Consider the following 26,704-nt stretch of genomic DNA (forward strand, 5'->3'; position numbering starts at 1 on the left):
ATTATTACAGCTGTGGGAAAAACACAGGTGTTCTGATTGGCTTAACCATGCTTGCTCACTGTGTAATGGAAGATCATTCAGAATACTAACCTTCACTAATTTGGGAGACCCTTTAAGCACAGACCATGTACTCATATGTGTTCACAATGATCACATAGTTTACTTCTGTGTAATTGTGAATCCATTCAACAAAGCTACTCCTGCCCTCTGCCATTCAAGCTGCATTTTGAGGACTTGTGATAGGGGAGAAGCAGAGTTGACTAAGCAGAGACTGTCCTGACAGAGCAAAGGAGGGTGAGGCACTGGAGTCAGCCCTGTAGAGTTGTGGTGAAGGTGTGGTACTTTATTCTCACTGTGATACCGAACCATTTAAGGCTTATTTAAGGATTTAACTTTGTTAATGCTACAGTGTGATTTCTGAGGGGACAGACCCTCGTAATTGAGATCAAGTAAGAGACCACTGTGTCATGGTAAATGCTTAGTAGGACCTGGACTTGTTTGCAGTACACACACCAATGTGAGGTAAAGCAGAAATTGGAATGATTATGGTTAAACTTGAACATGGCTGAATCTTCCCATTTATACCTCTCTTCCCCAAGGAATAACTCTATAGCTTATCAGAGGAAAAATTTAAATATAGATTTTTATAAGACAGATTTATGTTTGTCACGTAAAAACCTTGGATACAATTCTAGCCTTTAGGAGACCCAGAGAGTGGTATTTTTCTCTGTTGGCTGTGTCCACCTCTGTGTGCTGGGTGCATTAGAAGAGGGTCGCATGCTGTATATATTTCTGTTCTCCTAGTTTCCTAGAGCCAGTATCTTCATCTTTGGATAAGTATAAATGGTCATGTAGTTGTTGGGAATATAAGTGTCCTGTTCTTTCCTATCCTCCTAGTCCTTGACGTTTGGAATAGGTGAATGGAAGACAGGAGTGACTGAATCATGCTGTTAGAAAGGGGACTTCACCTTTCACAAACCAAGATAACAGGCACTCTGTAGTCCTCCTGTAAGACTATGACCTAGGAGCTTGCTGAGAAGTCAAAGCTGAACAAACCAAATTCGGAAATCATGATAAAAAGAACTGTCAGAACAAAGGTCTCAAGTTCACAGGAAACAATAAGGATAGAAGAAAATTAACCCCTGGGGGTTCACATATAAGATGTCTGCATATCAGATATTTACATTGTGGTTCATAACAGTAGCAAAAATTACAGTTTTGAAGTAGCAATGAACTAATTTTAAGGTAGGAGGAGGTCATCACACCATGAACTGCACTAAAGGTTTGTAGCATTAGGAAGGTTGAAAAATCACTCTAATTATTAGAAGGACCATGACGGCACAGGAAAGCTGAGTATCCATGTAGTGGGAGCTGACCATCTGTGAGGAGGTGTGGTTGAGAAGTTGGAAGGGCTGCACAGGAAGGGTCTCATCCTGGCCAGAAGAGCAGAAAACCTGCCTGAGCTTGAACACAAGGCAGAGACTGGGGAGGTTCTGCCTTTTATGTGTGTTCTTGGTCACTGGGAATTCTAATGCAAGAGAGCTGCCTCTTAAGAAATGGCATCATCAGCTTTGATTGGTTGCTGGTAGCCTGTCATCCACAGGATCTGCTTGCACCATGTATATACAAACAGACGAGCTGCATGAAAGTCACAGAGGCTAGAGTATTGAAAGTTTCCCAGTGTGAAACCATGACCATTTCTCTAAAGTTATTTTCTGTTTGAAATCTGGTGATTTTATTGTAGCCACAGAGCTACAATAATAGTGATAAGGCCAAGGCAATAAACACACTTGTGTGTGTGTGTGTGTGTGTGTGTGTGTGTGTGTGTGTGTGTGTGTGTATCTATCGATCATACTCGTGTTGGCTCGATCACCCATGGGTGCATGATCTTTGGGGTCATTATTGTGGGTGTGCTGACAAGATTGCTAAGATTTTCCACAAACTGCTTTCTGATCAGATTTGAGGTCCACACCACAGGAGGAAACCCATGCCTGCTTCTCTAAACCTCGTCAGGAGCCCTTGGGTGGGGTGGTCACAGGCTCTAGTAGGGGATTCTTCTACTATTGCTTTTGCTAAACAACCAGGTAGTCAGACTGCTTTCCAAGTAGTCTTGTTCATTCCCCCAAAGTACTGTCCTCATCATTCTCTCTTAGTTGGGGTTTCTATTGCTAAGATGAAACACTATGACCAACAGCAAGTTGGGGAGAAAAGACTTTATTTGGGTTACACTTCTACATTGTACTCCATCATTGAAGGAAGGCAGAACAGGAGCTCAGATAAGGCAGAAACTTGGAGGCAGAAGCTGCTGCATAGGCCATGGAGGGATGCTGCTTATTGGCTTGCTTCACATGGTTTGCCTAACCTGCTTTTTCATAGAATCCAAGATCACCAGCTCCCACCCCCAGGGGTGGAAATAGCCACAATGACCTAGACTTTAACCATCAATCCCTAATTAGGAAAATTCTGTAAAGCATCCATTCCCAAGCTGTGGGTTGCAGTCCTTTTAGGTTGAATGACTTTTTTACTGGGGTCACCTAAAACCATTGAAAAACACAGATATTTATAATTCACAACAGCAGGAAAACTACAGTAATGAAGTAGCAACAAAAATAATTTTATCATTGGGGTTCACCACAATATAAGGAATTGTATTTAAGGTCACAGCATTAGGAAGGTTAGGTTGAGAACCACAGCCCAAAGCCTTATATTTTCTAAAGTTGAGGTTTCCTTCTTTCAGATGACTATGCCTTATGTCATGTTGACATAAAAATAACCAGCACAGCTGATCCCTTGTAACCTTGACATAAAAATATATCACTGTTAAGCTGTAACCTTTCCTTTCTTGTTTACTCCCAAGGGCACACATTAATTTGAATATCACAATAACAAATATCCCTAGTCTTGAATGTACCACAGTCTGTACAAATTCAAACATTTTAAAATTCAGTCTATTTAAAAATCCAATGTCTTTTTTAAAAAAAATCTCTTTAAAAATTCAGTCTCTCAATTGTGAACTCCTATAAATTACAAAATAAACAAAATTCATCCTTACTTCAAGAATGAAGAATCAGGTCACAGACACAATCTGTGACGCAAAGCAAAACCAAACTCTAACAGTGTAAATAACTCAATGTCCAATGTGTGTGATTCTCACATGATCTTCTGGGCTCCTCCAAAGGGCTTGGCTCACTTCTCCAGCTCTGTCCTTTTCAGCATATATACCATGTCTTCTAAGCTCAGGCCGGCTCTGCTTAGTTGCTGCTGCTGTTCTAGGTGGCTGTTCTTGGTGGCCATCTCCAAAACTGCCCCGACCCCCTATAGCAGCTGGGCTGCACTGTCACCAAAAGCTTCTTCTGGGCCCCCTTAGGGAACAATCCTGCTACACAGTGCCCAGCCTCAGCTACTTTCCATGATCCTTTCATTCATTCAAAACCAGCACCACCTAGATTAGATGACTCTTACATTGCCAAGTTCAGCTGCCAGCTCAAGGTACAACCTTGGTCGCCAATGGAACAGAACTGCTGTATGCTGGCCGTTAGGACACACTTCCCAGAAGGCTTCATCTCAGTGCCACTTGCCTCTTCAACATCCATTGTCCCAGCAAAGTAAAGTTTTACCCTAGTTGTCTGGCCGCTTGTTAATCACAGCTGATACTCCAGCTCCATCTGACTGGATATCACAGATTCTTCACACAAAAGGGCCAGTAGAATTTTTGCTTCCCTCTGAAACATCACAAGCCAGGCCTCCATTATCTGAACTGCTCACAACATTCTTTCAAGTTCCTTCAGAACAGCTCCCTGAGCTCTCAACATTCAATGGCTTCTCTAGCCTCAAGTTCCGAAGTCCTTCTGTTGTTCTCCCCAAACCAAGATAGTCAGGTTTGTCACAGCAATACTTCCTCCCCATCATGATACCAACTTGTCTCACTTAGGGTTTCTGTTGCTGCAGTGAAATTACATAACCAAACAAAGTTGGTAAAAAAAAAAAGGGGGGGGTTATTTGAATTACACTTCCACATTATAGTTCATCATTGAAGGAAGTCAGAACAAGAACTCAAACAGGGCAAGAACCTGGAGGCAGAAGCTGGATTGTTATAGAATCCAGGATCCCCAGTGCAGGGGTGAAACACCCACAATGAGGTGGGTTTTTTGCCATCAATTACTAATTAGGAAAATGTCCTAAAGGCTTGGGTACAGCCAGGGCTCACAGAAACATTTTTTTTTTAATTGAAGCACTTTTCTCTGAGATGACTATACCTTGTGACATAAAAATAGCCAATACACCTTCCTCAAACAAGCTGCTTATTGTAGCAGTCATTGGTTAATGGAGAAATCAATAACTGTCCAAAGGGCTGAGAATAAGTGACAGAGAAATGTTCTGCCACAACTTGGACAGCTGTAGTACCTGCATTAGTTATGTCTTTGTTGCGCTGATAGAATACCATGAGCAAGGCAACTGATAAATGAAAGCATTTAATTGGGCCTATGGTTACAGTGGGTTAGAGTCCATGATGACAGAGTGAAAGCATAGTGGGAGGAACAGATGAGAGCTCACAAAAACAAGGTTGAAGACATACTGAAAATGGCATGATTTGTTTGAAGCCTCAAAGCTAGCTCATTGTAACACACCTACAGCAAGGCCATGCTTCCCAATCCTTCCCAAACACATCACCGTGGGACCAAGTATTCACACATGATCCTATGGGAGCCACTTGAACCACCATAATGGACCCCTACAGGCTCAGGGAATGCCTCAGAGAAGGGGGACAGAAAAAAATGTAAAAGCTGAGACTGGGGAAGGAGATGTGCAGTAAAAGGACGCCTTCTGGATGTGACAGCCATTGCACTCATGAACTCACTACAGCCTCTGTTATCTACACAAGGCTTGCACAAGATTGGACTCATCAACCTTTCATCGTGGGTCAAGGAGGGTGAATGAGGCCACACCCTTCCCCAAAGGATTATCAGCCATCAAAGCTTATTGGGGGAGGGCATATCACAGGGAGGTGGCCCTTGTTCCACTTAATCAATTTGTCCCATACTCCAACAAATACCTCTAAATTGCAAGAAGAAAACATGGAAACACATGAGGGGGGACTTGTTTGGAAGGTGCTAGTGGGAGACAGAGGAGGATGGGGGTAAAACTTATCATTTAATATATAAAAGAATAAAAAAACTGGAGGAAATATTTTGTGGGTACAGAAGTATATTTGAGCTTTATGGGAACTGTCTTTTTCAGGGTTTATTTCAACATGAGTGATATTAAAATGAAAGTACTGGCACTTTTCCATCATTTCCTTGGCCCCTAGAACTTCTAGAAATCCTTGGCTCTCACTAGTTATTCCAATCTAGTGTGAAGATAGTAAGGACCAGCAGCTTTAAGTGATGGGCTACTCATAGCACTCCTAAGTAGATACTCTGTAAAATTACTTTTCTTTACATTTTTAATTTTTTGTAATTAAAATATAATTCTATCATTTTCTATAAAGACCATGCATTGTCTAGTATGCTCTGTTACTGTTACCTGGAGTTGGGAGCTGAGAAATCACAGGAAAACACGTCAGTAAGTGAGCACTTTTCCAGTCACCTCATCTTTTTAATTCCTTGTCTACTTTTCCTGTACCTGACTCCCCATTCTCCCATTTTTCTGATCTTTCTTTCAAACCCTTGAGATCCTTTTTATGGACCTGTTCTTAGCCTGTCCCTATTTCCTCCACCCCATCCTCACTAGCTCCTTTCTTGTGAGCAGGAACCAATCCCTGTCCAAAATCAACACCTGTATGAGTTAGGAATTGCTGCCTAACAAACCACTTGAGAACTAACCTCTCTGTGGTTCAAATTAGGAAGGGCCCATCAGACTCCTGTTTACTTTGGTGTCAACTTAGACATCTTTGAGTCTGAGGATTAGCTGCCAGTGGCTGGGACCAGGGACCATGGGAAGACCAGAACCTGTGCAGACCAGCCAGACTCTAACCCATACTGGAAGCCTGCAGCGCGTCTTGGGGCTAGGTTTGGGCTTCTTGTATTATCCACCCCTCTGCTCTGTCATCCCAAGCGTGTCACAATGCCAGCCTCAGAGCAGAGGGTGGTAAGGAAGACACTGGCTCATGGAGATCTTCCTTGTCACTAAGTCAAATGAACTCAGTAAGACTGCCTGTCACCACCCTCTGCGAAGTTGTGTGCCTGTGGCCTCAGGTTCCTTCTCTGTGCTTCCAACATCCCGAGCCAGTGGTTGGTTTACTTCCTGGTGACATGTGAACATAAAAACAAGGACCACATTTTTTTCAATGTAGGATTTGGCACAAACGTAAGTCTTTATAAGCCATAACTAAGAATTTAGGGTGTGGACACCTGTTAGTATAAAAACTGGATTAAACTATGACATGCTCACAAATCTTAAAACCTACTTTTTTGGCATTTTGAGTGTTTCTTATAAAAGTACCAGAAGAGATAGAGACTTGGCAGGGACTTGGTAAAAATTATTATTTGTCTACTGTTTTTGTAGATTGACTGTCATAGTCTGACTTGTCATTTTAATCTTTTTTTATATGAATACAGTGTGTGTTTGGGGTTGTATGATGTGTGTATATGTATGTGCATATGGTGGGGGTGTATGACTTAGCATCTGTGAGTGTTAGCACACGAGTTCCATGGCATGATTGTGGAGGTCAGAGGGCAACCTCAGATGTCTGTCCTCGCCTTCCACTTTGGTTGAGGCAGGGTCTCTTACTTTGCTTTTCCTGCTCCATACACCAGGCTAGCTGGGGACTCTGCTGTCCCTTTGTGTAGTTTAATCATAGGGGTCCTGGTTTACAGGTGTAGGCAGCCATGACCAGATCTGTATACACTTTGGATAACTGCATTCAGGCTTTCAGGTTTGCACAGTAAGCCTTATACACTGAGCCTTCTCTCTCCTTATTATTATTATGTGTATATAATATGTGGATTGTGGGTATGCATGTCACAGTGCATCTGTGAAGGTCAGATGACAACTTTGTGGAGTTGGGTCTCTTCCTCCACCGTAGGTTTCCAGGCTTACCTTTTAATTGCGTTTCTTTTAGTAAGAGAGACACAACAGAAGTTTATGACCATTCTGGTCAAGGGAAGCGTGCCTATCCTTAAGTTCACTTGGATCTGGGATAACATTTCTAGTTTAGAATGTGAAATGAAAGAAGTTAGTAGTATCTCTGTTGGACTGAGGTGTGTGTGACTGCCAGTGGGTATCCATCTTCCTGCACGGGTTTAGGCAGCACAGCTGTTCTCAGGTGATGAGCTTCGCATGCACTCTGTGTTTCAGGTGCAGCTCTCCGTGTGCCTCCTTGGGTTCCCAGTCCGATAGCACAGTTCCTTATCTGCACTCGTAATATCCAGTCATGCAGCGGAGAACAAGAGGGATCAACACCGGCCTCCTCTTGCTCCTCTCTCAAGTGTTCCATGTTGGGATCAACAACATTCCACCCGTTACCCTCGCGACCTTGGCTGTCAACGTCTGGCTCTTCCTGAATCCTTGGAAGCCCCTGTACCATTCCTGCATCAGCGTGGAAACGTGTTACCAGCAGAAAGACTGGCAGCGTTTACTGCTTTCCCCCCTGCACCACGGGGACGACTGGCATTTGTATTTCAACATGGTGTCTATGCTCTGGAAAGGATTGAAGCTGGAGAAAAGGCTGGGGAGTCGATGGTTTGCCTACATCATCGCCACATTCTCCCTGCTCACAGGGGTGGTGTATTTACTCTTGCAGGTTGTTTTTGCTGAACTCATGAATCAGCCTGACTTAAGAAGGAACTGTGCTGTCGGCTTCTCAGGTAAGGCAAAAGCTTTCTGAGAGCTGTGTGAGGGAGGTTGGCTGTTTCCTTTAATAGCTGATATGGGGACGGGATCCTGAGTAAGTTAGTGGCTGCTGGGGCCTGCATCTGAAGAGCAGACCGACTGGAGGCCAAAGAGGCATCGTTTGGCCTGCCCCACATTATTCTGCATCTTCATTCTTGGGCAATTAGGGCCCTGGTCTGCTAGAACGTGGTTTGGGTTACCAGAAGCATGCAGCTGGCTCCATCATGGTAGAGCTATGGAGGGAGTTGAGGATCTCCTTACAAAAGAATGTTCTGAAAACATGAGCATGCCAGGGAAGCAGACTCAGGGTACCCTGGTTACCAACTTCACTGATTCAGTGAGCCACAAAACACTTGTATATAGCAGGCAGGATTAAGCAAATGAAATACAGATAGGCATCAAGGGGCAACAAAAGCCTGGAGTTCACTGTGAGCTGGTACCCAAGGTTCAGATGGCCTCCCAAGGCAGATGAGGTCTTGACTATACATATCCCACTTTCAGATGAAGCCTCAAGAAGTCAGCCTTCTTTCCCCAGCACAGCCAATGATCATAGGAATTCCCGAAAGACAAGCCTGACTTGGTTGTGGGTTGGGCTAGCCAGTGCTGCTTTTACCTCATGGTGCTCTTCCTCTCTTCCAATTATGCTTAATAATCATAAGCATGAAAGGGGGTGGGCCTTATTGGTCCAAGGTTACCTGAGAATGATGTGGCTTGTGCCTCTCAATAATTTCATTGAAATGAATATCCGATCCCTTTGGAAAGATGGCTCAGTCATCAAGAATGTTCATTGGCCTTCCAGAGGACCCAAATTTGATTTCCAGCATCCCTGTAGGGCCATCCACAGCCGCCTGTAACTCCAGCTCTACTGGAATACATATACTCTCTTTTCAGTGGTTTTCCACAGAGACTACCAGAATCTATGCTACTGGTATTTGTTTGTTGTTAATATTTATATAACATAAAATGAGGTTCCAGTCTTCCGGCCTCTCTGGGTACCTGCCGTCACATATATTTACCTGAACACAGACGCATACTCATATACATAATTTAAGATAAAAACGAAGCTTTAAAATGCAAGTGTCCAACTCATTACCATGGCATGCACCCATATCCTGGGAGCCACCGTAGACACTCACCGTCACTGTTTGGTCTGTGTTGCAGACCCAGAAGGAATGGCATCATCTTGGTTCTATAGTGAAATAGCTAGTTCAAGGCTGCACAGCTAGTAAGAAGTAGACATGGAGTTTGAACCCAGTGGGGATGCTCTTGCCATGTGCATTGCCCCAGAAATTCTGATTTTACAAATGTTTCGTGGGGCTGAAGTTGCTGGAGTTGCCATGAGGATTTCAGTTAGGTGTGCCAAGGATGAGATGTGAAGAGGGGGAGAGCAACGATCCCGAAACCAGAAGACAGAACCCTCCCCTCCCATTCCCCTGCTGTTGCCCCACTCTTCCTCCCAGAATGCAGTCTTCTGTGTGTAATTATGAAGTTCATACACCCTGCTCTCAGTGTTTTCCCACAGAGGCTACAGAACACACATTACTGGTATTTGTTCATTGTTCATATTCATATAGCACAAAATTAGCTGCTTTAAAGTGGGCAGGTCCCTGGCATTTGATACCGTTGCTGGTGGCCCATTCCTACCGTCTCTGCTGTATGCTTGGAGGCAGTTTGAATTTCCGCGTCAGACCCATCGAAGGGCTGGCTGCTCTGTTCACTGCCCTACAGACTGTTTCAAAGCAGAAAGTTGGATGTAATAATTGAGTAATTGTTTTCATATTGAATTGCTTTCCTCTGTGCCCGGTGACTCTCTCCCTGTTGGAATTGTTGATATCAGTGTGTTCTTTATTCTCTTCTAGGAGTTTTGTTTGCCTTGAAAGTTCTTAGCAACCATTACTGCCCCGGAGGCTTTGTCAACATCTTGGGCTTTCCTGTCCCCAACAAATTTGCTTGTTGGGCAGAGCTGGTGGCCATTCACTTCTGCACCCCAGGGTAAGTAAGTCTTTACTCTCAGGGAAGAAACTAGGAATGTGCTGATCCTTGTGGAGAAGGGGTTGAAATAATAATGAGGGAACCTGTTATTTATTTTTTATGTAGTAATGGCTTGTAACCCCAGCTTTTAGAAATCTGAGGTCAGCTTGGGCTATAGAGACACCCTGTCTTAAAAACTGAAACAAAACTTCTTTGTTTTAACAATGAAGCATCTTTTTTAACTTTGAGGACAGATTTGAGTTCCACAATTTTTGACATTAAATGTTCCCCTGGTTGAATCCTGTGTAGGAGTTTGTATCTTCCCTGTCACTAGCAGTAAGAGATCAAAGTATACAGACTGAGGATCAGTGTTAACCAGTCAGTGCTGAACTCTAATAACAATATTCTAGAGAACCACATAAATACCACAGAAAGATTAAAGAAATAAAATACCAAGTACACTGGCCTAATGCTTTGTGGCCATGTTAAATTAGAAATCGTCTTGGTAACAAAGCTCTTTAAACATAATACTTTTCCACAGCAAATTGATGGACTCTGTTGGGTGTGGTGGTACATGCTGTAATCTCAGCACTTGGGGGACTGAGGCAGGAGGATTGTAAGTTAGAAGCCAGCCTCAGATTACGTTTCAAAAATAGGACAATGCCAAGATGAGTGAACTCTGAACCATTTGGGGTTGGGAAGCATCTGTGGGCCTGACTCTATTCCTTTGCCTTTACTCCCTTGTTAATGTGGCTTCAGCAGAGGCCACTTGCAGAATTCCCAGGGTTCTAAGACAACCATTTGGACCTGCTAATCCAGACAGGTCTTTTTCTGGACCATTGAGGAAGGACATAAAAGATGTAGAGATTGATGTATAGCTTCCAGGAGACATTAGACGAATTCTGATTTCACTCCTGATTTCCACACTGAACTTCCAATGTTTGGTTCTTTATCTGATGTTTGAACAGGGAAGGATGAATTGTGCTATATGTCCCATTTCTCTTACCACCTACAGCTCACACATTCTGTATTATGCAACTGGAAATACAACTTGTTTATTTTTTCCTATCAGACCTGGGCATTGTTTACACAGTGGGAGATTTCAAGATTAAGAAAGAAGGAAGACTTTACACATTCATTCATTCATTGTATTGTTCATGTGGGAGCTTTTCTTTTGACCTTATTTTCTATGACTGGTTACATGCTCGAAGTGGAAGACACTTTCCTGTGTGGTGTGATGGCCTACTAACTTGGATCCTTTAATGCCAAATCTCCATCAGCGCAGCCATTGGCAGCGGGTGTATAAATGGCACACAGGTGGCCCTAAACATTACCCATTTATAATTGTGTTGATATTTGTGACAGTTCAAGAAAGAAAGCTCAACAAAATCTTCTCAGTTTTCTTTAAAGGGGTCCAGTAATGTCTGTGTCTCATCTGAGCAGCCCCTCTCTACCCTGTTGTTACTCAAAGCTCCTCCACTCTCTTGACTTGGTTTTCTGTGTACCCAATAGGCTGTTGATCCGGCTTGGTAGCACTCAACATCCGTAGACAATCACCCCCTCCTGTGCCTGTTTTATAATGAGTCCTCTGAAAAACAGAGCTTTTAGCATTCTCACGGAGCAAGTTCTGTTGTAGCTCATGCTTTTCTTTTAGGGTCTCCACTTTTCGTGGAAAGGGGATGATTACATAATAAATACCCCTGTTCTATGCATAGGGATGGGAAAGTCTGGGCCCAGGAATCAAATGGAACTTCCTGTCTCTAAAGCATGAAAGAATAAATTTTTTGGTTCATAAGATTTGACTGCTTTGAATGATAAACTTCTAATATATAAGCATCTACTTAGGTGTTTGTCCAAATGCAGATTAAGCTGACCAACTGGTTTAGAGAACCACAAAAGCAAGTGCTTCTTGAAGACAGATATATAATCTCAAAAAATTGAAAGAGATACTTTTGTTATAGAGCAGGGGACCGAGGAGAATGGGAGGAAAGAAAAGAAAGAATGGGGGGAGCAGAGCTTCCACCTTCTCGTGGTTATCAGATGGGGGACACACAGTGGGACTTTCGGTCAAAGTCTGTCTTTCTTGTCGGAACTATGTGGGCTGCTCTATGTCTGGGAGGAAGAGAACTTCTGTCAGAGCAAACATTTGGTGCTCAGCTGGGTCTCATAAAGCCATAGATGGTGACTGCCCCCAGGTGCTCTGAGTGTTACACTGGACTGAAGGAACATGTCCAGAAAAGGCAGCCAGTAGGCATTGGGCAGAGCCTGACCTGACCCAAGAGTAAAGTTTTCACACTTATTTACATTGTGTCACACACTTGTCACTTTTCTTTCTCCTCCTGGGACCCCGGTATGCCTGTGTTTGAAGAGGTGACTGGGGATGGCCCTGCAGCTCAGGATGGAAGGGTCGGCCCCAGAGGAGGTTCTTGCCCCAGGCTGCCCTAAGTTCTATAAGAAAGCACACTGAGCAAGCCAGGAGAAGCCTTGCCCCAGGATAGCCCACCACATGGAAAACCAGATAAACAAACCCTTTCCTCTTCAACTTGTCTTTTGGTCATGATGTTTCATCAAAGCAATATAAACCCTAACTAAGCCAGAGGAGAAGGTGTATGTATACAGAGGGGAAAGTGTATGTATTCCATTTTAGGAAATAATTCATGCTGGGGTGTGCTTTCCTTTGCAGAGGAAATAAAACTACCTGAATCAAAAAGATATAGCAAGACTTTGTGGCACACCCTTGGAGATAAAGCCATCATCATTCCCCAAATTATGTTCTTTCAAACACTAGTCCCTCTGTGGGGTCTTAGTGTCCATGAAATGAAATCCAAGGATGCAGAACCTAGTCCATAGAACCTTTTCCAAGGGAGGCGACAGAGGCAGGAGGATGTAAATTTGATGTAACACTGAAATTGCTGAAGGGACTGTAGTCAGATTGCAAACATGGCTCTGGCAGGCTTTGGCCTTCTTTTCTATTCTCTCTGCCTTGCTAAAAAGTGTTAGACTACATTCCTAAAGCTAGCTACCAAGGAGATCTATTCTTTATTTGGCCAGCTCTCCCTCCTGATGCTCGCTACCAGGGTACAGCTGTGAAAGTATTGGAGTCCAGCAATCAGAAGCCCCCTTTGGCTCACTAACACATGTTAATATGTGCCCAGTCAAAATTAAACACCTCATTCTAACATGGGGTTTCCGCTTCTACCTTCATAAACCATCATTTGCCTGTGGACCACGTCTGTTTTCTCATTATCCAGAGGTAGTCCTTTGTTCTCATCAGAGACAAATACTCCTTCCCCTTCTCCCCTATCCTCTTAACTCTTGCCATGGTCCCTTATGCCTGCCCTTTGTCCTGTGGGGCAAATAAATCTCCTTTGTGTGGAGAACATGGTCTTGGGGTGTCTTGAGCCAGCTTTAAGGTTCCCTACTAACTGTTCTCCAGGGAGCATTTAGTACTGACACTGACTGTAGAATGTATGTTTGTCCCACTGGACAGACTACAGCTCTTGGTGTCTCCCAGAATTTTGAATTTTGTTTGCATCTTACGGGACAGAGGGAAGGAACAGGAGAGGAAGGTGAGTTTGGTTTGGACAGATTTTATCTGACGTGCTAGTCAACACACAGGGATCTAGCTATATAGATTGTTAGATCAACATCTCTGGGATGAAGAATAAGGTTAGGGATGTGACTGTCGTATCTCCTGTCCGATTTGTTCTCTAATGATTAGGCCACTCAGTCGCTAAGAGGTGGAGGTGTGCCTCGGATCTGGAGGATCGGAGGGAAAGGAAAGGAGAGCCCAGGAGAGGAATAGCTCCTCGGTGAGTTTGTGTTGACCCAGGTCATCACACAGCAAGGCTTCAGAGCAACAATTTCCACTGTGATTTGAACCCTTTAAAAACTGTGGCTGGACATGGCTGCTCATGCATGTCCCAGCACACTGTTCTAAACCAGCCAGGGCTTCACAGTAAGAGCTTGTGGGCAGGAAAAGAAGGAAGAGAGGGAAGGTCTTAGGGAGAGACTTGAAATGGCAGAATTGTGGTAGGTAGGTACTAAATACTATTTCGGAGGACTTTGGTTTCAGCTTTATATATGGATGCTCAACTAAGTCTAAAGACATTTTTGATAGACTGTAAACATTATGAGTTCCATTTAAACCAGACACTGATTTAAACTAGAGTTGAAAACATGAAATAGTGTCAGTCTGTAATGGAGAGCGCATCTGACGGCCAGGATGTTGGTGGCTATGAGAAGTCCGTGATTCCAGATTTCTAGACCACTGTATATTATTAGGACAAGGACTGTTTGTCCACAAGGTTTCCTAATGGCCACCAGCTCTCAAGCTATGTCTGTTTGTGGAACGTGTGATTCATACTTCACCTAAACCAGAAACACTAATAGCAGTTGTTCTGTTGTAAGCAAAGTTATCTCACCCCTTTTGGAAAAATATACAGGGTTATCAAGAGTAAAGGAGAGAAAGCGGTGTAAAAGTTATCATTGTCCTCAGATGCTAGAGTTGTATTTCCTTCTCAACGTTTTGAAAAGTAAAATGTTTCCAACCACATAGAAGAAAATAAACACAATGTCTGGGCACTGAACTGAGATTAGATGGAGTTGTATAGGCAAACAGGCAGGTGGTAAGCATGCCAGTCGAGCCATATTTGAACCCATCAAGCTTTGCGGAGAAAACCTTTTAACAACAGCTTGTCAGTCTGAAGCCCCGGAATGCATCTTGTTCTCTCTGGTTTCCGTCAACATTCATGTAGGTCTATGAGAGAACCAAGGCCTGCTGTCTGGGATTCAGGATTTTCAAGAATGGCTGACACTGCTTTTCAAAACTGTTCAATTTGGGTCATTCTTTGGGGGGGGGGTAGCACAGAGTGGACGAGTGTGCGACATGCATTCATTTGATGTCCAGGATAGCATGATTCTGTAATAGCATACCATTATCTGATTATATCGTAGGATCATATATTTTATCTCTTTCTATTGACTGAGGCTATTGCATTCCTCTTTCTTCCTTTATTCTTTTATTGCTTTCTGTGTGTAAATGTGTACATGTGTTTCTGTACATATATGCACATATTTATGGAGGCCAGGGGTTTATATCAGGAGTCTTTCTCCATCATGCCTACCTTTATTTATTTACGTATTTATTGTTGAGAGCTCCCTCACTAGGCCTGCGCCTCACTGATGTAGCCAGGCTCACCTGGGTCCCCCTGACTTGACCTCCCCACCGCTGGAATTACAGCCATGTGCAGCCCACCTGGCATTTTCCATGGATCCTGGAGATGTAAGCTCAAGGTCTCCTGTTCACACAGCAAGGGCTTTACCCACCGAGTCACCTCCCCAGCCCCGCTGTCACCTTTTTCTGCTGGGTTTAGCCAGCACATGCAAGAGGAATGGTGCTTCCTCCTATTCCATTTCATGGAAATTGTTTTCTGAGCCTGTTAGTGTTTCGTCCGAATCAGCATTCCAGAGCTGTTCTGGGAAGATTTGTGGACTCGGCAAGATTTTTTCTTCTGTATTCCTTGGATGTCTGTTTATATGTATTTCTGATTTTTGTTTTATGTGCTCCCATAAAGGAGTTGGCAGCTTCACCCTGCCTTCCAGGAGGACTTCCAGTCAGACAGAACTTCATGTGGGAACAGTGCTTCACCCCAAACAAAGGCTTCCTGAGGTGGATTTTCTGCACTGAGAATTTTTAAGCAGGATATTTTCCCTTCACTACAGTTGGAGCTCATTGAGGGAAAGGTGGTATATAAATCATCTCCCTGGTCATGGAATCAAACCTGGAAAGAGAAGGTACAGCTTAGGCCTGAATAGCTGGGTTCTAACCTGCCTATTCCCCCAGCACTGTACACGTCAGGCATGCTCCACGCAGAGGAGACAGAGGAACCTAGCTAGCTAAGCTGTCTGTAGTTACAGATTTCTGAGATTTAGTGTAACCTCCCCTTTTAAAAATTACTTGTTTCTGGAGAGATGGCGTAGACTGTGAGGTGCTTGCTATGTAAGCGTGAGAACATGAATTTAGATCCCCGAAATCAAGTAAAAGGGGGTCATGGCACACATGGAGACACTGAGATGGCTCTGCGGGCAAAGGCATTTGCTGCTCAAACCAGATGGCCAGAGTTCAATCTCCAGAGCCCACACAAAAAGTCAGATATGGTGGTGCCGGTGCTGATCTGTAAAGCCGCAGTCATACAGGGAGGTGGGAAGCAGACACAAGAGAAGAGAAGCTCACGAGTCAGCTAGCCTGAAACACCCAGCGTGGCAGAAATAAGAGAAAACTTGCCTCAAAGACAAAGTGCAAGGGTAGAACCAGCTGTGGAAAGTTGTCCTCTATCCTCCATGTGCGCAGCGTGGCATGTGTGTACATATTTACATACACAGTACACACAATGATAATTGAGAAAAGAAGTTGGGTTTGTTGGTGCAATTCTGTAGCCCCAACTCTGTGGAAGCAGAATAGGCAGATCCCTGGGACTTGTTCAACAGCTCTGGATCAGTGAGGTACCCAGTCTCCACATAAGGGGGTAAGAGATGGAGGACTCCCAGTGCTGACTCCGGTCTCTACATACATGTACACACACAAGCAGTCACACATACCACACATGCACACTCACATGAAGCTACATGTCATGGCAGCAGGAGCTTATTGCAGTGGCTGCACACACACACACACACACACACACACACACACACACACACACACACAGCTTATTACAATAAGCTGAAAATAAACCAATAACAAAAAGATGCTCATTTTTCCATATTCAAACTGAAAGAGTAACATACTCACTGCAGAAAAGTTAGAACATACCTGTGTGATAATTATGAGAGTTACCCATCATTGTCCACCCATGAAAAAAACCTATCCTACAGTTATAGCTTACCCTGACCATGGAACAGCTATGTCTTCTACACTTAACCTAATACCAGAACTTCGGGAAGCCTCTGATTTAATGGCTGCATAATGTTTTCTCCTGAGGTTTCTCAATTTGTTTTCCTGCTCACTAGTTCTTCTGACTGGTATTATGGCCTGATGCAGATTACAGGTGACAGTTTGTCAGGCTCATTCATATGGCTTGGCTCTCCCAACTGAATACTTTGTTAGAGTAGTTTCCAAAATGACATGTCCTTGTCTGTGATTGGTTTGTGTCCACTTACATGGTTTCAATGGGGTTGTGATTCTTGATGTTAATGGGTGTTGAGAAAAACTCTTTCTGTTGTACATTTCATTTATTTGTGTGTGTAGGTCAAAGGGCATCTCTTAAAAGCCAGTTCTCTCCCTCCTTATATGGGTCAGTCCTAGGAGTCAACCTCAGATGGTCAGGATTGATGGCAGGTGCCTTTACCAATGACCTAAACAGAAATTTTGGAGTGTCTGTTGTTTGTTTAGTTTTTATTTTATGCTATGTGTGTGTGTGTGTGTATACCATGCGTGCAGTGCCTGTGCAGGCCAGAAGGAGGAGTTGGACCCTCTAGAACTAGAGTTAGGGACGGTTGTGAGCCACCACACGAAGCTGGGACCTGAACTCAGGTCAATGCTTTGAACAACTGAGCCATCTTTCCCCAGACCCAGGAAATCTTTTACACTGAAAATGAAGGTATATCTTTGTTTGAGGTAGAAATTAAAGACATAGGCCTATTTTTAGTATATTAAATCTGTTCTGTTTTAAGATGGTTTGAAACAAACAGAAAAGTTACAAAGATGTAGGAAAAAAGCTCCTATATTCCACACACCCAGTTCTGCCTATAATTAACATTTTATTACTACTCTGTGTTGGCTTTATTTTTGCTGTGATGAAATCCTTAACAGACAAATTGAGGAAGGTTATGCTTTGGCTGATAATTTCAGTTGATCCTTGACCCATGTGAAGCTGAACATCACGGCATCAGGCGCTCATGGTTTCTCACTTCATGGTAATGAGAGTGGGGGTTGGGGCAGGACAAGGCAGAATTTTAAGGATATGCTCCTGGAGACCCACTTTGTAAAGTTTTCATAACCTCCTCAGATAATACACTACCATCTGGGACCAAGACCTCACTCCTGAGCCTTTTGGGGTGACACTTCGTATATAAACTAACAGGTGCATTAGCTAGAAGTGGTGAGCTGCCATTGGGACTTTTATTGTTGAATGAAGTCTGTACTTCAGTCAGCTAAGTCAGCTTCGGCTGCCATAACACATCCTGGACTGTGACGTACACAGTAGACATCTCTTCCTCATAGTCTAGAAATCTCTTCCTCATGGTCGAGAAATCTGAGAATAAGGTGCTGGAAAACAGTTCCTCATTATTCATGTCTTGCTGGCTACCTTCTTATCTCATCCTTAGTTCTTGTGTCAAAAGTGAAGGGAGAGGTCAGGAGAAGGGAGAGGAACACAGATGGAGAAGGGATGTGGAGGGAGGGTGGGTGAGGAAGGAAGAGAAGGGGTGAGAAGGACAGACACAGGACACAGGACACAGGCATTTGCAAACTGCCATTACCATTTCTTACAGGGGCATCCATCCATGCTCAAGACCCCACCCTCCGTGACCCATCTAAACCTAATCATCTCTCAAGGGCCTTGTCTCCATACACCTCCCCATTGGGTGGTAGTGTTTCACAATATTCCCTTGGCAAACATAGAGCTGGTCCTTAGCAGCTCCTGTTGCCCATGATAGTTTTTCTTATTTTATAATGAAGACTTGGAAAATAGCATTTCTGAGTATCTGTGTATGAGCATTTACTCTCATTTGTCTTTGTGTAAGTCAAAAGCCATGTTCAGTCAGCCACATAGCATGACTTCTAAGCCAGTGTTAACTTAGTAACAGGAATCCATATTGTGCTATGTAATTGGAGAGGCCTACTGTGGTTCCGTTTGAAGATCTTTTACAGAGACAGAAATACACATGTGAAAATTTTCCATACCATCCTGACTGAGCATGCAAGCTTTGGAAGACTATCCACAAATGAATCAGGTTCTCTTGAGGGGCTGCTTTTCCTAGTCAGCCAGAATATCAGAAAACAGTGGGTGGAATCAGGAAGCAGCTGTGTCTCTAGCTGAACACAGGGTTGTGTGGAATGCCTTCCGCTGAGGAGGGCGGTTGGAACTAATTGGCCATCATGCTGTGATGTGATTGTTGCTGTGTGGATGGTAACACCTACTCCGTCTATACCTAACTAATCAGGAGCTTGTTAATGAGTTACTCTGGTCACTCGGTGACAGGTGGGTGGCTTCAGTGCACTGTGTTGTGTGTCATCGGTCATGATGATTGCAGATTACTTTTAAAAGATCACTTTTTTTGAAAACGGAAAAAAGCTCCTGCTTCCTGGTCCAGCAGGTGACCCACCTCTTCCCAGTGTTGTGCCCCTCATTGTGGGGCCGTCCACTGGAGGCTGCTAACCTACCACCAGCCGTATGAAGCATCATGATTTTTAAACAAGAAATGTAATTGTTACATTGACTTGAATTTTATTTTCTCATTGGAAAAATGATGAAACGTGTGAAGCTTACACCCTCCCCCCACCTCCGATTTGGCCTACTTACAATATAAGCTTTGGCTCTTAGACTTTCTTTCAGGAGACATTATTGTTATAAGCGTTTATAATTAATAATTCACTCTCAAATAACAAGACAGTAAGTCATAGCCCAGGTCTTTCTGATGCCTTTACTTCATTCTTTCCATTTCTGTATGAGGAGGAATGTTTCAAATTAGAGTTCCATAGATTTGCTAAATTCTCCTCGTGCTGTCCAAAGTGAGCTGTAGTTAAAGGTCAGGGGCACTAACTGGCAAGAGGACTGTTTGTCATTTATATTCCGATTTAGTTGGAATTATGCAAAGCGAAGACAGTGGGTGCTATGAATTGAGATCATTAGAACATCAATTATTCTGTGATAACAGCTGAGAACAGGCTGCAGACTACATAAACGGTCCTTCCATTTGAAGTTGGAGTCTCATTAGCTACCATGAGAGAGCAAATAATTTCATTCTAATTTATCTCTTTTTAAATGGACGTTGCTCCCTTCTGAATTCAAGAGGGGGGAGCATGTTAAGGCTGTAGTCATTTATAGTACACAGGTCAAATAAATAACAAGTCATATTTCCAACAGTGTATGTCACTGCTATAATTTATTTATATTATAGCAGTTCCTTGATTCTAAGGCACACATCTTTTTAGACTATAACAGGCCATGAATACAATGAGAGCACCATCAGGCATCATTAGACTAGTAAGAATACTGCTTACTTAGGGGTTGTTGCCTGGTGGTTGTTGTTGTTTTGCTGTTTGACAAAGCCACACTTCATGTCATAGACTTTTGATGTTTAGAAAATCTGCTGAAAACTACCTGGAAATGTCGAATATGTGAAGGAAATCATTCTTCTCAGTTTGGAGACAGGAGTCTTGCCTTGAGGTTGGCCTTAAACTAACCATCCTCCAGTGTCCCTGGAATTATAAAGTGTCTCATGGTACCAGGCTGGGATTTACGTTTCTAAGCCTAAAAGCAGTGAGCATAGTATGACAGACAAGAGGAACAGATCTTTTTTCAGGTCCAAATGCATTATAAATCAAAATAAAATAACAAACCCCTAGAAATAAACGAGAGGAAATGGCTCCTTCTTAATGAGCAATGCTGGCTTCTAGAGAAATCCCAGCAGGTAGATTGGCAAAGGTTGCTGTTGACAGAGGTAAGTGAGTGCGTACCAAATGCATGGCATAAAGATTGATTCGTTAAGCAATGAGAAGTCAAGGCAACGAGCCTGCTTCCCCAGTGGGTTAATGAGCTTTTAAGAAAGGTATCAGTATCATATCAGCCTGGGTGTTTGATGTGGACTGATAGACACTTAGGTGGGCATTCTGCACAGTGCTTAGATGGCAAGGTTCCAGACCAGGAAAGGGGGTTCTGTTCCTTCATTTCTGAGAATCTGTAAGAACTACAAATATCCATGAATGCAAAAAACAAAAAAACAAAAAACAAAAAAAACCAAAAAAACAAAAACAAAACAAAACAAAACAAACAAAGGAAATGACTGATATCAGTCTGTATTGACGTGGACTTCGGGGAAATGTCCAGGCACAGGTAAATAAGTCAGTAATTGTTAGACAGTAGAATGTTACACAGCTATTATCATATTGCTAGAGATTAGTTTGATGGATTTGGTAAACACTCATAGCAAAATAAGGGTGGAAAGTAGAGCAGGAGGCATTATTAGTGATATGGTTTTGGCTTTATCATTTATTTCACATCCTGGGATTGAACATATTGGCCTTACATATTGACCAAGTGCTCTGTTGCTGATGCACCACCCTGAGGTTTGGTTTTGTCTTCTCCTTCAATGTAAAACTTACCAAAATATCAACAGTGGGCAACTTAGATGAAATATAGGTATATTTTATCATTTTTAAAAAATGTTTGGGGTTTTTTTCTCCCAAATTTTCTTCCATGGGAATATGTTATTCATAGTGGAAAAGCCAAGCTGCTGAAATAACATTTGTTTCACAGATCTTAATCTGCTATGTCTTGTCCTCCACTTATTCTCAAACACTGGTTGGTACATTAGATTTTCATAATAAATCTTGATGGAATAAAATCAGAGTTTGGGATAGGCCAGCTTCTGTCAGGATGAAAATCAAGGTTTGCCACCCGAGACTGGAAACCAGAGGCGGGTTTAAAGGGGACACCTGAGAGCTAGGTGCTGTCTGGGACACAGTTGAGGAGTGGCAAGGTGAGCCAATAGAGGAGTTGATGTCAGTCAGTGAGCAGGGTAGGATGCCTGCCCTGGGCCAGGAAACAGCTGCCCCTGCGTAGCTGAGAGGCCTCTGCTGAGCCTTCAAAGGCTGCCTCAGTCATGTTCTCTGCTCACAGGGTGACCACAGTGACTTGATCATGCTTGACGTCAACACACAGACTAGTAGGAACCCTGAATCACTTGGGAATTTAGGTCTCTGATAAGAAGAGAAATTAAGACATTACAGGCAGCTAGTGAAAATCCATTGTATTTAAACCTGTGGTCCTGACAGTACATAGCACATTTTCTTATATAGCAGGAAAGCTGTAAAAGTAAATAAATATTTAAGAAGCTCAAATGGGGAAAAAAAGGAGAGATGAGAGGATATGGGACTGATCATAAGAAAAGCAGCTAAAATTTTCTTAATTTTAGTTAAAATACGATTAGATAAAATTTCCTCTTACCTATCATTTCTTCAATATCTCCCAATGTCTCTTCCCTCCAGTTCCTTCTAGATCTGCTCCCTCCCACTGAAATTCGTGGCCTCTTTACTTTATTACTGACATATATACATATACATTCTGCTAAGTCTGTTTAGTGTTACTGGTATATGATTTCAAGATTGACCGTTTGGTATTGGATAACTAATTAGGGGGAAACTTCCAAGACAATATGGGCTATTACCATTGCCCTCAGTTGAAGTGTAGCCCCTATTACTAAAAACACCACAGACTTCAGACACAGGGAAGATTTGACTAGATCTGACCTGAAAGTGTCCTCCCTGAGGTCTAGATAGTCCTAGAAAGTGGTACTCCAACTACCTCGGAAGGCAAGCTGCCAGGAGACCTACCTAGTTGTGATACCTGTGAACCTTGACATTGACCAGCATGGCCTGATATCAATAGAGGTACAATAGTGGTGCTTATAGCTTGGCAATAAGTAGCAACTGTATAGTTATATTTAACTACTCAACAGGAGGAGCATCATTTAGCCAGCTACCAGGATCACAGATCTCAGATGAGATCCTAGTACCACCACTTTACTAGACCAACATAACCGCTAATTGCCTTCCAAACTTACCCTTACACCCACAGGTAAGTGTAGCCCCCATCATTCATCAAAGGAGCTCCCTTTGCAGCAGACAGGGACAGTTACAGAAAACTACAACAGGTCAAAATTCAGAGTAAAACAAAACTTAATAAAACAAGAGCCCACTATCATAGAATTGATAAACAAAGAATTACTCTTTTAAAAAGATTCATTGCCAGGCAGTGGTGGTGCACACCTTTAATCCTAGCACTAAGGAGGCAGAAGTAGACAGGTCTCTTTAGTTCCAGGCCGACCTGGTTTACAGAGTGAGTTCAGGACAGCCAGGGCTACACAGAGAACCCTTATCTTCACAAAAGAAAAAGGAAAAAAAAAGATTAATCAAGTAGACAAACCTGTGGTTGACTTTCAGCAAGAAAATAAGGTGGGTGGGGTCTGCAGAGATGGCTCAGGGATTAAAAGCACCTGTTGCCCTTACCAAAGACTCAAGTTCAGTTCCTAGAACCCACATGGCAGTTCACAACCATCTGTAACACCAGTCCCAGGGGCTCCAACACCCTCTTCTGACCTCCACAGGCATCAGGCATGCACATAGTACACACTCAAAGATGTTTCGCAAAGCAGGTGTGCACAACAGTAAAACAAAAAGCCTCAAAAGAAAGAAAAAGTAGAAAGAAAACTAAAGTAAATAGTTTTAAGTACCAAGCTGACACCCTGGACAGGAAGGGTCATCTTAGAAAGGGCTGTGTTTTGTGGGAGACAGTTTCCTGCTTTAAGACATCTCATACTGTTTTAAAACACATAGACAAGTAGTATTCAAACCTCATTTCTTTTTCCTTGTAAAGAAAATGTCTCACCGAGTTTTCACGATTCCAAGGCTAAAGTATCGTTTTTCACAATTCTCAGTCCCCGATGAGGTATAATTGCTGTTTTCAAGCAGATCCTTGGCTTCCTTCAGAGTCACACTTGGGGTTTTATTCAGTGAGTTATTTATCAGTGAGCACTGGGTCCTGGTATCGGTTGGGAGTTCATGGTTCTTTATCTTTCCAGGGACGGCGCCCAGGATACCTGCCTTTTGGACTCTGATGAGCCAGTTTCTCTAACTTAGAAGGCGGTATAAATAGATACTGGGAGATTTGAACTCTAGGCAGAGGCTTCCTTTCCCCTGTTTCTCTAAAGCAGCTTTGTGAGGTGTGACCCACCACGGGCAAAAATAACTCGGACTTGCTAATGAAAGGCAGTGTGCACATAATCTGCTCTTGCAGCACACACACTTTTATAGATGCTGAAATGCTCTTGTCAAACAGTATTTTAAAAACTGTCAGAGGTGTGTGTGTGTGTGAGTTTCAAATGAGTTTTAAATAATTCAACACTGTGCAGGCAGCCGAAGATGACTTTATAAACTTGCAGTCCTCTTTTGTATTACATAAACAGGAAAGTACCACGAATTAAAAATGGACTCTGGCTTTCATCCATTATGTTCCAATAACCAGTGCGAATGGACCTGTGTTGTGGCTGGTCATGTTTTCCCATTAAAGAATCGTGGTACAGTCATTCCAATAGACACCGCATAGTGCCGACAGAGAGCTCTGGTTCCTGACGGCAGGTCTTGCCTGCTTTGTCTGGCATGGTGGCTGTGCTGTGGTGGCTGCCTCTCCTCTGCTTCCTCCAAGTCCTTCAGCTTCAGGTGTACAGACGGAGTAGACACGGAGTGAGCGATTGGTCCTGGCCCACTGTCCTTTTGTGGCCGAGCTCCACTGGAAGAGCAGCTAATCAGAACACTCCTGCGTTTGAGAACTGAGCAAGAATGGAAAAGCAGCGCTTGCAGGTCAAGGGGAGTTCTAGACACATTTATCTCTCTCATTAGTCACCCTTCCCTTGCTCTTCCTGTCCCGTTTCTTTATTTAAGGTGTGACAAAGCAAAGCAAACCTTTTTTATTCCTCCTGTGAAAACTCCTAAGTGGGAAGTGTGACTGCACATCCCTCCTGCCAAACTAGCAAAGTACTGTGGTTTTCTGAAGGCCAGGCCTTTCTTCTCGGAGGTTTCTGCTCGTGACTGGTGTGGCTGTTCTCTGAGGATAAGAATGGGAGTGGTCAGACTCAGGAGTGACTGGACCTCTCTCTGATCTGCGTATCTCTGAGGAGTTAAGAGTCTTTCATAACAGCATATTGCATGTGTGTTTATGGAACTGGGGGAGTGACTGAAAGCCACAGAGAAAATTGCTAGTTAGAGTGAAGTGGAACGCATGAGGCTTCAAACACGGCGCTGAAAACTTTGAGCTTTGTGTCTGTTAACCTCAAGGGTTTGCCCTAAGAAATTAACAGTTAAAAACCTATCAGAATCTATAAATTCCACCCTGGTGTCTCTGTACACTGCATGTGAGAGCTCTCAGCTGCCTGGAGCATGCTGATCATGTTCCACCATGCTCCAGCCTGGAGCACGCTGATCATGTTCCACCGTGCTCCAGCTATTTGTCACATGGACCCCCAGCTACTGCCACCCAGTGGGAGATACTGGGCTGGTAGATGGCGGGTCTTCCTTACATGGTACACAAAACTCAGGGGCCCTTTCAGAGCTCGTTTCAGTGAGTCCCCTCATGATCTGGATTTTCTTAGATTGTTTATAAGACCTAACAGTAAAAAGCCAGAAACAGACGTGGGAAAGGCCATGGTTTAGAAAACAGTGGTGGTGCTTAAAGGCTTATCAAAGAAGAGTTGAAGAAGCCCTGTATTGGTTTTGTTGTTGTTGTTTTTTGTTTTTGTTTTCTTAATGTTTTGTTGAAGAACGGGATTCGCAGAGTAGATTATGTTTTGGGTGTGTTTTCTGGTTCAAAACATGAGCATGCTATTGTTAGACTTGAGCTACGCGAACAGTTTTGTGGCTGAGCGTCATCACTGTGGTTGTTTTCTTGTTCCTCTGTGTGGACTGTAAATCCAAATTAAAGTTTTCCTGGGACCTGCAAATCCAGCCAAGGCCGCCAAGGTTGTTTCCTTAGCCTCCAGGCATGGATTCACTAGTAAATTTTCCCCTTTCAGCATCCCTGTTCTGAGTGCCACACCCATTTTTGGCTCTCACAGCCTAGCAAGCTGGGCTCAGCAACTTTCTAAATTTAATTCCTTATCTGTAAAGAGGGATGGTAATTGTATTCAGGCTGTGGCTTGTTGAGTGGTAATCCGGAAAATGCTGCTGCCACGTTAGTGCGTGTGCTGGTGGAATGGTGATGGAGGAAGCCCAGGCCAGCAGGAGCACACAAAGGTTTTCTGGTAGCATATCAGTTGTGGGATCCTTTGGAAATCATCCGCTAACACCTTTCTACATGTGGATGCTAAAGAGCTTCTGCAAAGTGAGGAGCTGTGATCTGCCCTCTGGTGCATCCACGGTTCCAGAGGATTCCTTCACATGCATCCCCCCCCCATTTGTGTAGCATGACTCCTGCTACACCCCACATGTGAGCCTTTGCACTGTGTCTCACCAAAGCATGCAAGCTGTGGGATGAATGCAGCAGCATTAAGGTCTTGGGTATGATTTCAGTGTGGTACCACCTCTTTCTAAAGTCTCCCGGGAGTCTTAGCCCTCATAGGAACTGATCACAGAGTGAAGCAGAATCCTTTCTGAGACTGTGTCATCTTCCTCATCTTGGCTAGGATTCTTTTGGCCACAACTCAAGGAAACCCTATGAACTTGATTAAACAAGAGGATGACTGTTGATTCTGTATAGTTAAGCTTTCCAGTGGTACCCAGCAGGCTTCTAGGTATTTCCAGTGTGACTTGGTTCAGAGGCTCAAACAGACCCCCAAATGTGGACCTCCACTCCATTTTCTACCACTTGGCTCTACTGTATTGGTCATCTGCTGCTAAGTAACAAGTACTCTCAGGATACTGGCCTAGAGACACATGCTTCTCATATCCATTTCTGTTGATCAGGAGCCTGGACATTCATTATTCAGGTGTCTGCTCAGGTTGTCTCACAGGGCCTTTGCACATGTGACAGTCAGCAGTGATGTCCCACCTGAAGGCTTGATTCAGGATGGATTTTCTTCCAGCCCTTGTAGCTGTTAGAAGAATTTATGTCCTCATGAGTTGTTGGCCTGAGCCTCATTTTCAGTTGGAAGAAACTTTTAGTTTTTCATCTCTAGGATGGGTTCCAGT

The 26,704-nt window shown here is 43.4% G+C and overlaps 1 protein-coding gene across 1 annotated transcript in view; it reads left to right on the plus strand.

Moving 5' to 3' along the window:
* The window catches only part of RHBDD1 (rhomboid domain containing 1), a 113,729-nt gene that overhangs the window by 16,636 nt on the left and 70,389 nt on the right, over positions 1 to 26,704 (plus strand). The window contains exons 2-3 of the mRNA XM_080932761.1: positions 7,297 to 7,805; positions 9,690 to 9,822. Of these exons, the coding sequence (XP_080788887.1) occupies positions 7,373 to 7,805; positions 9,690 to 9,822 (566 nt within the window). The 5' untranslated portion in view covers positions 7,297 to 7,372. The remainder of the gene's footprint in view (positions 1 to 7,296; positions 7,806 to 9,689; positions 9,823 to 26,704) is intronic.

Source organism: Micromys minutus, assembly GCF_963924665.1.
Source record: "Micromys minutus genome assembly, chromosome: 19".
Taxonomy (NCBI): domain Eukaryota; kingdom Metazoa; phylum Chordata; class Mammalia; order Rodentia; family Muridae; genus Micromys; species Micromys minutus.